Source organism: Cornus florida, unplaced genomic scaffold (genome assembly GCF_030987335.1).
Source record: "Cornus florida cultivar Cherokee Brave unplaced genomic scaffold, ASM3098733v1 CherokeeBrave_3.0.0_Hap2_Chr03, whole genome shotgun sequence".
Taxonomy (NCBI): domain Eukaryota; kingdom Viridiplantae; phylum Streptophyta; class Magnoliopsida; order Cornales; family Cornaceae; genus Cornus; species Cornus florida.
In genome coordinates this window covers 9,878,732-9,894,158 of record NW_026775573.1, presented here as the reverse complement: position 1 = coordinate 9,894,158, position 15,427 = coordinate 9,878,732, and the positions used below count along the sequence as shown (strand labels likewise).

The 15,427-nt window shown below is 33.5% G+C and overlaps 3 protein-coding genes and 1 long non-coding RNA gene across 4 annotated transcripts; 3 read left to right on the top strand and 1 right to left on the bottom strand.

Annotated features, from left to right (window-relative positions):
* The first annotated feature begins 93 nt into the window (after positions 1 to 93).
* LOC132299396 (dirigent protein 22-like) lies at positions 94 to 930 on the top strand. Its single transcript, XM_059795960.1, has one exon. The coding sequence runs from the start codon at positions 188 to 190 to the stop codon at positions 749 to 751; it is 564 nt and encodes a 187-aa protein (XP_059651943.1). The 5' UTR covers positions 94 to 187; the 3' UTR covers positions 752 to 930.
* Positions 931 to 3,155: 2,225 nt separating this feature from the next.
* On the top strand, positions 3,156 to 3,925 carry LOC132298654 (dirigent protein 22-like). The gene has a single exon (XM_059795050.1). It carries the CDS (start codon positions 3,189 to 3,191, stop codon positions 3,744 to 3,746), a length of 558 nt encoding a protein of 185 aa, XP_059651033.1. The 5' UTR covers positions 3,156 to 3,188; the 3' UTR covers positions 3,747 to 3,925.
* Positions 3,926 to 6,999: 3,074 nt separating this feature from the next.
* On the top strand, positions 7,000 to 14,935 carry LOC132299392 (probable inactive purple acid phosphatase 27). The gene is made up of 13 exons (XM_059795958.1): positions 7,000 to 7,465; positions 7,608 to 7,695; positions 8,647 to 8,913; positions 9,317 to 9,425; positions 9,733 to 9,847; positions 10,245 to 10,377; positions 10,718 to 10,905; positions 11,477 to 11,663; positions 11,743 to 11,810; positions 11,925 to 12,024; positions 12,132 to 12,320; positions 14,441 to 14,521; positions 14,657 to 14,935. The coding sequence occupies exons 1-13, from the start codon at positions 7,119 to 7,121 to the stop codon at positions 14,711 to 14,713; spliced, it is 1,929 nt and encodes a 642-aa protein (XP_059651941.1). The 5' UTR covers positions 7,000 to 7,118; the 3' UTR covers positions 14,714 to 14,935.
* Positions 12,744 to 13,990, bottom strand: LOC132299393 (uncharacterized). Its single transcript, XR_009480099.1, has 2 exons — positions 13,740 to 13,990; positions 12,744 to 12,966 (listed from the first exon to the last, which is right to left on the bottom strand). It is a non-coding gene; the product is annotated as an uncharacterized LOC132299393 (long non-coding RNA).
* Positions 14,936 to 15,427: the final 492 nt, after the last annotated feature.

Here is a 15,427-nt window from a genome sequence, read left to right as displayed (position 1 = left end):
AAAGAAAGCAAGCTTTTCAAAACGTATAATGCAATACTGTAAGAACGGAAATAGTACAAAGCAATGATTCTACCCCTCAAAATGCTCATGTCACACACACAAAAGGTTAAGTTAGAACACATCAAACCATTATAAATGCATGTCCAACATCAATTACTAGTCACATACACTTGAAACTGTGCCCAAAATGGCTTGTTTTCTCATACACACACTCTTCACCTTCTACTTCACATTCTTCTCAACCTTGATCAGCAACACCGATGCAGCTTTCTCTGAGGAAGTCTCTGAAGCCATAGCGATAAAACGCATTGAAAAAACTTCCCACCTCCATTTTTATTTCCATGATATTCTGAGTGGAAAACACCCATCCGCTGTGCAAATTGTTACCGCGCCCAACAGTACCACAGGGTTTGGTAGTACTATGATGGCTGACGATGCTCTGACTGAAGGGCCTGATCTGACATCGAAACACATTGGAAGAGCTCAAGGAATCTACGCTGTTGCGTCGCAAAGTGAATTTTCGCTACTTTTGGTTATGAATTATGTGTTTGAAGAGGGCAAGTATAATGGAAGCGGCATTAGCATCCTTGGGAGGAACCCTGTGCTTAATGATGTTAGAGAAATGCCAATTGTTGGAGGCTGTGGGCTTTTCCGGTATGCCCGGGGCTATGCATTGGCGCACACAATTTGGCTTGATTACAAGACTGGAGATGCCACTGTTGAGTACAATGTGTATGTGATGCACTATTGAAACTTGTATGATTTTGCTAGTATTGTTAGGGTCAAGTTTGATGGTCAGGTTGATCTTAAAATTATTGTAGTTGATTATGCATTTTTTTTGCTTTGTTTTGTTTCGCAGTTTGGCCAATGTAACATGTACAATAAATTATGACCAAGTAGAGCTAATAAATTTTCGTATGTTCTTAATCAGATATAGAGAATAGCTTAGTATTATGACTCTGTATAACATTGTGGAAGAAACTACCCTTGTGTAAATGAAAAATGGTTGTGATGAATTTTTGGTTTGATAAGCAGGATTGATAGAAGTGAAAATAAAGATTGAAAAATGTAAATTAAGTGATTAGTAGTAGATTGCTATAATTTATATGAAAATTATAATAGAAATCATGACAATTAATAACATACCAAAAACATGAAAAAATAAGTAAAAAAGATGCAATATGTATAATAATGAATGGATTGGTAATACACATGAAGAGAATTTTTAGAATATGAGAAGGAATATTGGCTACATGGTATTTTTGTTGTTTATGTGTAAATAAGTTAATCGGTCGAGTGTAGTTGGAGATGTACCAAAATGAGATAAGTGGCTTAGCAGTATCAGACTTTTATTTTTAAAAAGGAGTTTAGGGTTCGAGTCTCCACATAGACGTGAAAAAATAAAAAAGACCCAAAATCTGGAATGATTTAATTGAGTCCAGCTTTGCATGTCTTTATTTGGTGCAGTGTACAAGTAATTCGTCCAAGTGGTTCTAAAACATTACTGCTACTTCTGTTTTAATTATATAAATAATTCAAAAAATTGTATGAATGTGGGTTAATCATCTTAATTCGTCCAAGTTGTTCATGCACTATTGTCCCCTACACTTAATCTTTCGTTTCAGAAAGAAAGACCGTATTATCAGAACTAATGCTGATTCGTAATAACGTGAAAGCTTACATGGTTGGATAAGAGTCTAATTAAAAGAGATAATTGATACAATTAGATGAAAGGCATTCAAATCTACAACATCATGTGAAGCAAGCTAAGATTTTTGGAGTCATCTTCTTCACTCTGGTCTCTCTTTTCTCAGTGCGCATGCCATCTCATAGACAAATCAGTGTGTATGGTGCATGCCACCTCTAGTGACACAAATGATGGCATGGTATTATAGGGTTTTCTTTGAGTCTTTCAAGATATCTGTAACTACATATAACACGTTCAACCAAATACGATGATAGTCTTGTGGTACTTTTTTACCTTCTAAATAAAAAATAGAAAGAAAATATGTCAATTTCAAAGGCCAAGTTTAGATTTGCAAGTTTAGAAAGAACATTTTTCAAGATATTTGTAAGTACATATAATACGATCAACAATGATAGTCTTGTGGTATTTTTTTACATTCTAAATAAAAAATAGAAAGAAAATATGTCAATTTCAAAGGCCAAGTTTAGATCTGCAGGTAAAGGAAAAAGCTGCAAAAGCTTTTTTGTTGTACAAGCAAAGCATTTTTCAAGACTTTTTACCATTATGACTGCATGTTGAATCATTAGAGCAGATGCCAATTTCGAAGGCCATAGTGTTTGATGAAAATTTCAATTAGGGTTTCACTTGTTTAATCAAACCATTCAGATTGGCAAAAGATGACAATGTATGATTCATTGAGGCCCAAATGTGGCCACTTCATTATATATATATGTCACTGTAATTAATTCACTAATCCAATTTGAAATCAGTAGATTTGGATACATGTGGCTAATTTTATATTCATCTTTAATTAACACGTGGTTAATTTGTAAATTAAGGCAATCAGAGTTGAATTATTGCAGTGAGTTTATGGAAGATAGACTGTGCTAGAGCTCATTATAATCACATGAATGTGTACTTGAACTAAAAAAATGGAGTTCTCATGAAAAAATTTGCATGCCATAAACAAAGGTTATGCAGATATAGGAAGGATGATAACATTTTTTTTTTTCTTTTTTTTTCTTGGCAAAAAGTTCTCATAAACCGTCAACCAAACAGACTTTTGTACATTTTTCTAATTTTTCATTTTTAAAAAACTGAACCAAGCAGCATAGAAATGATTTTTCTAATTTTTGTACATATATATTCCATTTCTTGTTTGCACGAGAAACCTTCGGAACAGGGACGGAGCCATTCAATGGTCAGCGGTGACAATTGCCCCCACTTAAATATTTTTTTTAATAATATACCTTATTAATTTACATCCATTAAAATTATTAAAAAATTACACTATTACCCCTTGCAATTTTCTGACTCCGTCCCTCCTTCCTGACCAGGGAAATGATTTGTTTTCCATTTCCACATTTTCCCCTTTGAGTGTAATTCCCTCCAAAATTAAACTCCACATACAAAATTACATCATAGCTTCTCCTTTGGCTATCTATATATAGCCACTTCTATGGTTCTATCACTCACAAACATACCTGAGACCTACCTCAAAATGGCTTCTTTTCAATCTTACACTCTCTTCTCCTTGTACCTCATCCTCATCCCAACCTCCTTCATCACCATTGACGGAACATTCTCAGAGCAATACCTCGAAACCAAGACGAGAAATGACCATGTCAGCAAAATGACACACCTCCATTTCTACTTCCATGACACTGTCACCGGCAAAAACCCAACTGCTACGAGAATTGCCGGACGCAAAAACGCCTTTGGCGCCACATTGATCATGGACGATCCGCTGACTGAAGGCCTCGAACACGGTTCCAAGCTCGTGGGACGAGCTCAGGGAATGTATGCTCTGGCTTCCCAGCATGATGCAGGGTTGCTCGTGGTCATGAATTTTGCATTTTTGGAAGGTAAGTTCAATGGGAGTGGACTTAGCATTCTTGGCCGGAACATGGTTTATGACACGGTGAGGGAAATGCCGATCGTCGGAGGAACTGGGCTTTTCCGGTTTGCTCGTGGCTATGCATTGGCAAAGACGGTTCATTTTAATCTGGATACTGGAAATGCTGTTGTTGAATATAATGTGGTTGTGATGCATGATTAAAAAATTTATTGTTATATTTGGTAGCAACAAATCTGTCACTTGCATTTGAAATCGAAAGGAATTTAGTTCGTATTACATTTTTTTCATTTTATTCATTCGGTACCACAAAACATAGCATATGTGTTTTACTATGTAACTTGCTCTCCTAAATTAATCTTATATTTTGAGATTTTATTTAACTTTTTGGTGATGAGTGTCATCTTTTGTACTCAATGTAAAAATGCTTAGTGGAAGCTCTGTGATTAATTCTCAGGATTTGCTAAACAGTTACATGTTGTCATGTCTCAAATGGGTATGAATTATTATTTTTTGAAACTACAAAAATTAGGAATTAATCATAAGAAACAGAGTGAGTGAGAGAGAGGTACAAAATTACCTCAAAACAGTTCAGCTTTTCCACCATTGAATACTGAGCAAAAACAACGGTAAATTCGAACTCAATTGAATTTTGCAATTGATTGAAAATTCATATGAACCATTGTGAATTTTGTTGTGCGTGTGTTTTTATTGGTTAGGTAAATATTTATACACATTCATAAATGTTCACTGTGAAACTAGAATTCTTCACTAATCTTGGATAGTTATACTAACTGGTCCAGTTGTTTATTTGTTGTCTATTAAAGATAATCGGAGAAATATAGAATTTTGTAAAAAGACACTCTGCTTTTTATTTTTCTTTTTATAGCAATTTTTCATTGTAAAAATTATTCTCACATTTTTTTTCCCCAGAAATTTAAGCAAAATGTATAAACAAAAATATTTACAAAGAACAGGCTAAGGAACTGGACTTGCCAAACATGTTTAGACAAGCATAGGCCAAAGCCCAACACCGGTAAAAACCACAGGGCCCAATAACTAAGCACAATAGAGTTTGGGCCAACTCAAACAAAAACCGACCAACACAAGGCCCAAACCAATCGAAGAGACCGTTATGAGATAACGGCTTAGAAATCATAATCAAACTGAAAATGGAGGTAATATCACTATAGACAACTCGACACAGTGGTCTTTAGTGATTAATGAGTTTTAAGAGATGAGTCGTAAATTCAGATGAATAAATAAGCGTAATTGTCTGACCTAATTAAACTGTATTGAAGTGGTCAAAAGTGTGGTGATAAGGACCTAATTTAGAAACCTAACAATATTGAGCACAATCACCACCTCTACACATTAACTGGACCAACCCTACCATGACTTCGTCTACATTGCATATGGTCTTGTTTGAGCTCACTCTTATCAGTGAGGAACAAATAAGAGTAACCCATGCTTATTGTGTCAGCATATCTTTACCTTTTTTTTGCGTGAAGGAAAGAAATTCTTCACTACATTACTTATGACCTAAGATCAACAATATGTCCAACTTTACATTCAAATGTATTTGTGTGTGTGTATATATATATATATATATATATGTATGTATAGGTATATATATCACACACATTTAATTCATATATAATTAGGTATTGGTTCGAACCATATATATAGTTCACTCAATTGAGTTTTCCGTGGAAATTGGTCCACAGAGTAGGCCGTTCTATTAATGTTCATGTGAATGTACATGTGATGAACCAAATAGGAGGAATATGCCATGTGAACTTTTTCTTTGTAGTTGGAAGGAAAAGCAGTCATACGAATTCGCATGATTTAATTATGTTTCAACTGTTTCGTTTCTAGGGTATTTATATCTTCAATGTTATACTCGTATTTAGATATATAATTTTTGTTATATGGACTCTTCAAAAATAGAAGTAGTGAAATATTAGTGTCGGACACATATCCTTCGGATATAGGTTTGAGATATGTGTCCGACACTTTTAGTTGGACATACACTTAAAAAGCATATCCAATTATTCAATTACATTATATTATTACTTTAAAATGAGTTAAATGCATATATTCAATTGTATATTAAATAAAAATATTACTTTACTTTAAAAAATAAAATAAAATAATTAATAAAATGAATATATAATTGTGTTCGTGTGTCCTTCTATTTGAAGATTTGACACCCATAAATACATGCTCTGTTACTCGCATCCAACACCCGTACCCAAGTTCATGTAACATAATTTATAATTATAAATTTGACTGTTTCAATGACTATTCTCATGCATGATTTGTATAAAGAGTCTTGAATTTTTTTTTTTTTTAGGTGGTAAAAGTAAATAATTGTATAAGAATGTTGTTGTGTGCTTGTAGCGTGAACATATGGATAAAAGTATATTTGTGTATATATACAATTTCTGTCCAATGTCCATAGAAAGAATGACAGCGATTAAATTAATCGTGCAATATATTTTAATTCTCTATAATCATGCTTTATGGTTATGTATTTCAATGTATTCCTAGTCGTACCTTTAAATACACTCTTTCCCCTAAATGTTAAATTGCCAATGAAAGCGAAACAAATTGAAATTGAAGCAACATGCTTTTCTGAACACTTGAAATATATGCTTCACGTTTCTATTAAAAATTTAGAATACATAAAGCTTACATTATATATTTTCTTTTCTATATACTTTTCATTAATTAGGGATTGTTAATTTCTTTTTGAGATTTCCTGAATTATGGGACACTGAAATTTTTTTTTCCCCACCGCTATGATCTTTATATATATTTTCCTTTCTCTCTCTCTCTGTCTATATATATATATATATATATTCGGCTATAAATACGAAATCAGGTAGAAAAAACAAGCCAAAGAATAAGGGGCACAGTGGATCATATATAATTTAATGGAAAAAGAGAGAAAAGACAAAAAAGGGACAGTTATATATGATCAACCTCAGTAGTATCAACAGAACCAACAATGTAAGTCAAACAAACAAAAATTTCCCAACGTAATATTCGCCTCTCTCCTGGTCTTAGTACGTATATGCCGTGAGAGTTGGATCCAAACCCATCTTGTCCACACTTCAACTCTCCCATAAACTCCCCACACTTCCATCAATCTTTCCGAAAACATTCCCGCTAGCTACACACATATAATATAAATTTTTATTTATAATAATTAAATTACAACCCGAACCCCTTACCGTGTACATATGGTCCATTATGCACATGGTTCGTGTTTAAGATTTTTAAAATGCTAGCTTCTATAGTTAAAAGACATCCACATATATAAGTATTAGCAACTTCTTCGTTATAGCTTTTGGATTTTAGTTAATTTTGACAATCTTCTTCATAATTAATTCTTCAATCATATTTTAATTTCCTTCCATTTTCCATCTTTGGTTTCTCTTGTGTGTGTATATAATATATATATATTGATCTTCTTTTGTCTCATATTCCAAGTAATGTATACATATGTAATTGTATATATATAAGTAAATCTTGTTTCTGTCTTGAACAAAAATTTCATTTTCTTCGGATATGTTCTCTCTTTCTTCTCGTATGGAACCATCCATTTGCTATTGGATTTACATATTTTTCTTCACTTTCATTGTACTATTCTCTGGTTCTTCATCTTCTTCTTCATCTCCGATCATTAATATCGATTCTACGAAAGAATTCCATGATCACTACACCGCGATCTCAGAGTTTCGGGTTCTAAACAGAAGAAGGTTGGGTCAATGTCCTAACATAAACCCTTATCTTCAAATCAATGTCAGCTCAAATTCTGATCTTTCCGATGAACAATATGTCACGGTGACTGTAAGCGGAGTTTTGCTTCCTACAAAGAGAGATTGGGTTGCTATGATCTCACCTTCTTATTCCAAGTAAGAAAAGTACCACACACACACACAAACATGAATATTTTGGCAGTGCAGTTGAGTTTATATATATATATATATATATATATCCATGTAAAGTTTGTCATAAACATGTATGATTATTTTTTCTTTGTTCGTTAACATGCAGTGTCACGTATTGTCCATTTAATGGATTTTACTATCAGCAGACTGGTGATCTAAGTAATCTTCCTCTTCTTTGCCATTACCCTGTTAAGGTAAGCGCACTATTGTAAGAAAACAAATATATATATATATATATATATATATATATATATATATATATATATACACTTATTTAGTACTCATATATATAGGCATAAAACTGAGTGCTTAAGTTTCTTGTTCAATAAAAAAAAATAAAAATTGGAAGATTTGATCATGCAACTACTATTCATAAACTAATGGACTTAACATGAAGGTTTTTTTCCTAAGAAGCTAGTAACTACTACTTGCACGCATGAAACCTTCTAGTATGAGCAACATAAATAAATGAAGCCACTCAACTTCCTGTCATGCAGAGCAACAACAAACCCCTTTCATTTATTTTTCTATTTTTTAAAAATAAAATAAAAAAACTCATGGAGAGTATTATGTCATCAATATCATTAATTAATTTTATTTTATCAAATAAATAAAAATTCATCTATTTAATTACGTACATATAAACTAAAACTTTATTGTTAGACTCACACCGTGATGAATGTTTTGTTTTTTTTTTTTTTTTTTTTTTTTTTGCATCTATTTAACTACGTAGGTTGATCGTATCACTACGTTTAAAACTCTGCTGCGAGACCCACACCGTCATGAATGTTTTTTATTTTTTTATTTTCTTAGTTGGTAGTCTCACATACACATGCCTCTATGGAAGCTTGTCCCTTAACCTCCCTTTGTGAAGTAAGAATTTGACACTGGCCCAACTTGCCATTGACATACCGTTGGTCCGTCATAAATGTTTTTATAATTTCTAACTAAAAAATATAGCTTATGTCAACCATACAAGAAATGATTAAATGGTCTAAATTATGTGGTTCTAACATACAAAAAGGATGCATGATTTTTTAATCTGAAAAAATTTCATTAAAATGAATTTATATATAGTATTTACAAATTCTAACCTCTGTGTGTGTGTGTGTGTATATATATATATAATATCTCTAAATTTGCAGGCACAGTTTCTAAGCAATGATCCAGACTATCTCAGATGCAAACAGAAGGAATGCAAGAGACACAGAAGGGGTGTTTGTATGGTGCACACTTGCAGTGGGTCGTTGAAATTTCATGTTATTAACATCAGAACCGACATTGAATTTGTGTTTTTCTCCGGTGGTTTCGACGCACCTTGCATTTTAAGAAGAACAAAACCTATTCATTTTGCTAATCCGAAGAAGCCATTGTACGGACATCTCTCCAGCACAGATTCAACTGGAACATCCGTAAGAAACCACTTTCATTCTTTACAAGTCTTTATAATTGGTTTCAAGACACATTACCAAATGCCCGTTATGATTTTGGACCACAAGTATACAAAATAATTGGGTATGTCATTTGTCACGAAAGAAAAAAAAAACCAATAATCCTAATAAATATGCATAGTATGTGTATAAATTAATTATATAATTTAAGATATTTTTAATCATAATTAAATAGAAAACTGAATCCATGGCGGATATGGTCAATTGGGTTTCAATCAAACGGATCTTTCCCTTCTATCTAATTTAGATCATCAGATTGAATTTGGATCCAAATCATATCAGTGGACTAGACCGGGTTAGCAATTAAAACCTATTCAAACTATATTATATAAAGATTAACAATATTTATGGATGATGATTGCAGATGAGATTGACTTGGGTGAGTGGGGATAAGGAGCCTCAACAAGTTCAATATGGGGATGGCAAATCAGAAACATCACAAGTCACTACATTTTCACCAGACAATATGTGCAGTGAGTTTCTAATCTTATTTAGCCCCTAACTAATTGATTCTTCATATTTTCAGATTTTCTTTTGTCCTAAAATAAAAAGTACTAATATTTCTTTAATTGTAGCAAAAGTTTACATAAATTATGTAGAATGTCACATAAAGTAAGACTTGATGATTTATTGTTTTGTTGTCTGTGCATACATGTGTTTCTTTATCGACAGAAACATTATTTCAAGAAAATACTAAAATAGAATAGTGAAATATATATATATATATATATATATAGAGAGAGAGTACTTACATTTTGAATGGTTTTTGGAAACCGAAAGGTTCTGCTCTACCAAGTCCAGCAAAGGATTTTGGGTGGCATGACCCAGGTTACATTCATACAGCAGTGATGACAGCACTCCAGCCTTCAACTGCATTTGCCTACAGATATGGAAGGTAATTAAACCATTTCCTCTTTGCTTAAACAATCTTAATTAATTCATAAAACAAAAGTAAAAAAACCAGAAATGTGTTGAAATTGGTCCTCTGCTTTTAAGCCTCTCGAGCCAAAAAAAAAAAAAAAATCAGAAATTATAATGAGAGAGCATTTAGGGACATTTAGGGCCTGTTTGGTTTAGTTTTATGACAACAGTATCGTGTTTTATGAGAACTGAAAATCTGAATAACTGTTTTTTATAATTCTCTTAAAACACTCTTCTCTCTTCTCTTTTTTGAATTCTTGAAATCCGTTTTTAGAAAACTGAACCAATTTGTTACTGTGTCAAGAGCACGACATATTCTTAGTTTCCAAAAAATATTTAAGTGACGTTATGTTTATATATTTAAATTTCAGTGATTCAGCTGGTTGGAGTAATCAAACCCAATTCCGAACCCCTCCTGCTGGGGGATCAGATGAACTCAAATTTCTTGCATTTGGCGACATGGGCAAGGCGCCCCGCGATGCTTCTGCTGAACACTACATTCAGGTAAAGCTGAATTCAGAACTACAACAAACATGATCATTAAGAAAAATCAATGGTTTGGTCAAAATGAATAAAAATGGCAATCTACTTTGTCCTTGAAAAAGGGCAGGGAAGAGTTCAAAGTTTATTAGTTTGACCTCTTATGAGATTTGGCGAGTGTAATCAACGACACTCTTCGCCTTTTCTTTTTAGCAGATCTATTATCCAAATTTTATAAAATGATAATTTTTCCCTTCCTTTATATAAAACACAAGTAATATATTATAATAAAATAAGAGCATTATTGACTTTTCACATTCAAAGTCACTTTCCGACCACGTTTCAATTTTTATGACTCATTTAGCCAGGATCTCTCTCGGTGATTAATGCCATGGCCGGCGAAGTAGCATCAGGAAGCGTGGACTCCATCTTCCACATCGGGGACATAAGCTATGCCACAGGCTTTCTGGTAGAGTGGGACTTCTTCCTTCACCTCATTAGCCCAGTTGCTTCTCAACTTTCCTACATGACAGCCATTGGCAACCATGAGAGGTATATATATTTATATATCTTTTTTCACCATATTTTTCCATAATATGTGACCAATAAACATATAAACCAACAAATCTTACTAAACAAATTATAGTTTCATTATGTTCTGTTTGTCATTTGTTAATGCCACTCAAATAAGGTAATGTTTGCAAAATGTTGTAGCATGGACTTGACCGACCATATGGAGCAGATTGTGTCATTTTATGCAGAAATAGGCTAAAGTAATGCCATATAATTCATTAATATGTGATTTTATATGTAATTCTTTCACATGTTACAGAAGTTTCCACCTGATGTGCATTTTTCTCCGCTTCTAAGACTTTAGATGAACTTTCTTTTGAAAATTTTCAATCGAGTACCTGTTAAGCATACCAAAGGTGTTATAAGATTACTTCATTATGATGTGGAAGTCACAGGTTCAAAACTGAAAACATTTCCTTCATAGGAAGACTCGTACAATGGACTAACCCTTTTACTTATTAAGCATACCGTAATTTCACACGTATAATATAAAACATTTATAATGCAACAAGTTAAAGTGAAATTGACTGAAAGTGCATGAAAATTTCAGGGACTACATAGATTCAGGATCAGTTTACATAACACCAGACTCAGGTGGAGAATGTGGAGTTCCTTATGAGACTTATTTTCCAATGCCAAGCCCAGCAAAGGACAAGCCATGGTACTCTGTAGATCAAGGAAGTGTTCATTTCACTGTAATTTCAACAGAGCATAATTGGTCACAAAATTCAGAACAGGTAATATAAATTAAACAATATATACCATATATATTATATCTACCTTACATGCATCTGTATATATTTTTCTTCTTCACAGTATGAATGGATGAACAAGGACATGGCTTCCGTCGATCGATCAAGAACTCCTTGGATAATTTTTACAGGGTAAATTGAATTTATGTAGGGTTAAACTAATTGGGAGATTATACCACTTCATTAATATATGATTAAGAACAAATGAATATAATATATATTTATAACAAAAATGGTAAATTGCAGACACAGACCCATGTATACATCTTCTAAAGGGAATGCCATTATTCCAAATGTTGATGAGAAATTTGTGGAAGCTGTGGAGCCATTACTACTAGCAAACAAGGTATAATATATATCTTCTGACTTTATACCATTCATCAACTCAGCCCTTTATTATTATTTTGTTGGAATATATATTTATAATTGGAAATGTAAACTATATATATATAGGTTGATCTGGTTCTCTTTGGACATGTGCATAACTATGAGAGAACCTGTGCTGTTTATCAAAACCAATGCAAGGGCATGCCAAAGAAAGATGGGAATGGGATTGACACGTATGACAGCACCAACTATGCTGCCCCGGTTCATGCCATTATTGGAATGGCTGGCTTCACCTTGGACAAGTCCTCCAATAGTGTAAGTAGACTGAATCCCCCACTTTCCACCCCCCCCCCCCCCCCCCCCCCCCCCCCTTCTCTCTCTCTCTCTCTCTCTCTCTCTCTCTCTCTCTGTATATATATATGAGGGCGAGCCTAGGTGTAATAGTATGTTTGCTCTATTGTAACTATAACGACCCTAGCTGATGCCAAAATTTAAAAAAAAAATTGGCATAACCTCCCCTAAAAAATGGGCCTACCACAACCTGTTTAAATGAATTTTTTAACCTGTCCCATCACAATAAACATATAATACATTCTAACATCCCTTTCATCCATTCACCATGCCTTAACTTAGTTCCTCTCATGGTGGAATATCCACACACCAATTAATCTAAATTATCATAATTACAGTCCTAAAATACATGGTTGAGATTTAAAGTTCCTGTCTTACAACGTTACATGATACAATTGCATGAAAATATATATACCATAATTCCATTAGTTTCATTTACATCAAACAAAAGATAAGTTCGTTCTTAAGTTACAAGGCCATGAATACTAACTTAATTACATTTCCGCAACTATGAATATATATATAATGGTCAAAATACAAAATAGCAAACAACCTTCTAACAACTTTCAAGCTTGAGGTGGATTGTTGTCCACCAGTTCATTTCCAAGACCTGAAAAAAAAAAATAATATAAATATATGGGGTGTGCAAATTGCTCAGTAGGTAGCACCTAAGACATGCATCTTGTGTCTCCGTGAACCCAAACAAGGAATAGGACAATAGGAATCGGGGTCATACTGTGTAAGGAAAATACAACATAACATATAGTCTCAACACAATCAATATGGAGCAATGAAATGCAGTGCATGTTAATGTTGCTCCCCATTTTCAACAATTCAAATCCACCAATTTCAAACTGTTAATGTAACCCCCTTTGGTGACTCCGCAGCGCCAAGAGAAGGATTGGCTACTGTCCCTGACCTTTGGTGACTCCGTAGCGTCATTATGGGCCCCAGATAGCTCAACCACGTTAGGGCAATCTCCCTAATTCCCTCTAGGTTACATTAACCTACCGGCCCGTTGGTGACTTCGCAGCGACCGGATTTTCTCAAACTATTTTTCATCAAAATTTGTTTCCCCCAAAAGTTCCCCTTTTTGTATCAAACAATTTCTTTCCCATTTTGATACTCAATGGCATGCATAACCATCATATGCTTTCATGATGCCATGATACATGAAAGATTCACACAATACACAATTTAACATGCTCCCATTCAACATCTAAGCATGTTTGTCTCACAAAACTACATATACACATAAACATGAATCTCATTTACAAAACCAAATCATTATTAGAGGTAATCAACTCAATTAAGCATGTTAAGCATCAATTAACAAGGATTAATTCACTAGGGGGCAAGAACTCATGGATTAGAAACCCCTACCTCTTAGAATTGCAAAAACCCTCAAAATGGGTCCAAATTTCGAAGTCTCTAGGGAGCACAAAAACTGAAATTGCTTGTACCCACGTGTAGAGTTCGTCGTGCTTTCCGTTTTGCCTCAAACGGCACTTAAATCTACCATGTAATGAGAGAGAAATCAAGATCCAAAGTTTGGCTTCCAAAAGAAAAGAAAAATGAAGGGAAATGAGGGAGAGAGAGGAAGAAACGGGGAGAGAGAAAATGAGAGAGGAGTGGTCTCTAAACCACTAATGCATTAGTGGTGGGTCCCTCCACTTCAAGTTTTGATTTTCCATCATTCTTTTGTCACAAAATTCTACACCACATAACATGTACAATGCACTACATGCACATACCACTTAATTCACATGAATTTAAATATACCAATTGCAATTGGACCCAACCACAATCCCGTACGCAAAACGTGAAATGACAGAAATACCTTTGCGGCAACAAAATTTTCAAAAAATTAAAAAATGGCAAAAAAAATCGGAAACGTCACAGTGACCTAAAAGTTACTGGTTGAAAACAAGAAATAGCTTCTGTGTATATACTAATTCCTCCACAGTGGCGGGAGCTAGTTTCATGCACTGAGCTAACTCTTTTTTTTAATAGATATATATATATATGCGTGTGTGCGTGCGTGCTCTGAATTAATGAAATGTGTTTCTTTTATCTGTGTACAGGGAGATAGTTGGAGCTTAAAAAGGATTTCAGAATTTGGGTATGTAAGAGTGCATGCAACAAAAAAAGATTTGACACTAGAGGTTAGTATGTACAAATTCAAATCCCCATTTTTATCTCAATTAAGAAAAACATTAATGTGTTGATAATTAACATCTATTATAAGGCATTTAATCAATTTTATTAGAGTCTTAACTTATTTTCATTCATTTTTGCAGTATGTGAATGCAAATACAACAAAAGTTGAAGACAGCTTTCGCATCATCAAAAACTGAAGAATTTACGTGTTTATATAGAGAGAGATCATAGTTTCACTATATAAAGCAAATGCAAAGTGACCATGTATACCAAGAGATTATTTCATGATCATAACTCATAAGCATGTGTATAGGTTATAAAAATTTATCAGCGTTGTTTGTACATCTTCAAACATGTTCTTGTTTTTTCTATGAAAACCTTACATGGGGTAGTACGTAATAGTATACGTTTAGACTTTAGAGTTCCAAGCATCTATCTTATACAAGAGCCATTGAAGGGTAGGTGTGTTATACACGATATATCAGTGGCATCTCCAGTGACAGACCCAGAAATTTCGTGAGAGAACACGACCTTTTAATTTGTTGGGGCAAATTTATATAATGAGTCCATTTTTGTAATTTTAATAGAATTTTCTTCATAAATTTTTGAAAATTTAAAGTATAAAATGCAAAAAGAAAAATTTAGTAAGGACAAATTGTAATTTTAGTGAAGACATTTTCATAAATTCTCAAAAAATTAAAGTATGAAATGGAAAAAAAAAAAAAAAAAAAAATTAGTGGGGGCAAATTGTAATTTTAGTAGAGGCATCTTCATAAATTCTAAAACATTTGAGGTACAAAACGAAAATATGAAAAACTCGTTTTCAAACATTTCGAGTATTTCTCCAATTATTAGAGCACTTGATTGCAAATTTACCTAAATACCCATAATCATCTTTTTCTTTTCCCGGT

Bases quoted from the DNA above. Each gene is read 5' to 3' on its own strand.
- LOC132299396 (XM_059795960.1), top strand. From the start codon at position 188: ATGGCTTGTTTTCTCATACACACACTCTTCACCTTCTACTTCACATTC.
- LOC132298654 (XM_059795050.1), top strand. From the start codon at position 3,189: ATGGCTTCTTTTCAATCTTACACTCTCTTCTCCTTGTACCTCATCCTC.
- LOC132299392 (XM_059795958.1), top strand. From the start codon at position 7,119: ATGTTCTCTCTTTCTTCTCGTATGGAACCATCCATTTGCTATTGGATT. The intron at 10,906-11,476 runs GTATATATATTT...TGAAAATTTCAG, and splicing joins GCCATTGGCAACCATGAGAG to GGACTACATAGATTCAGGAT. The intron at 14,522-14,656 runs GTTAGTATGTAC...TCATTTTTGCAG, and splicing joins AAAAAGATTTGACACTAGAG to TATGTGAATGCAAATACAAC.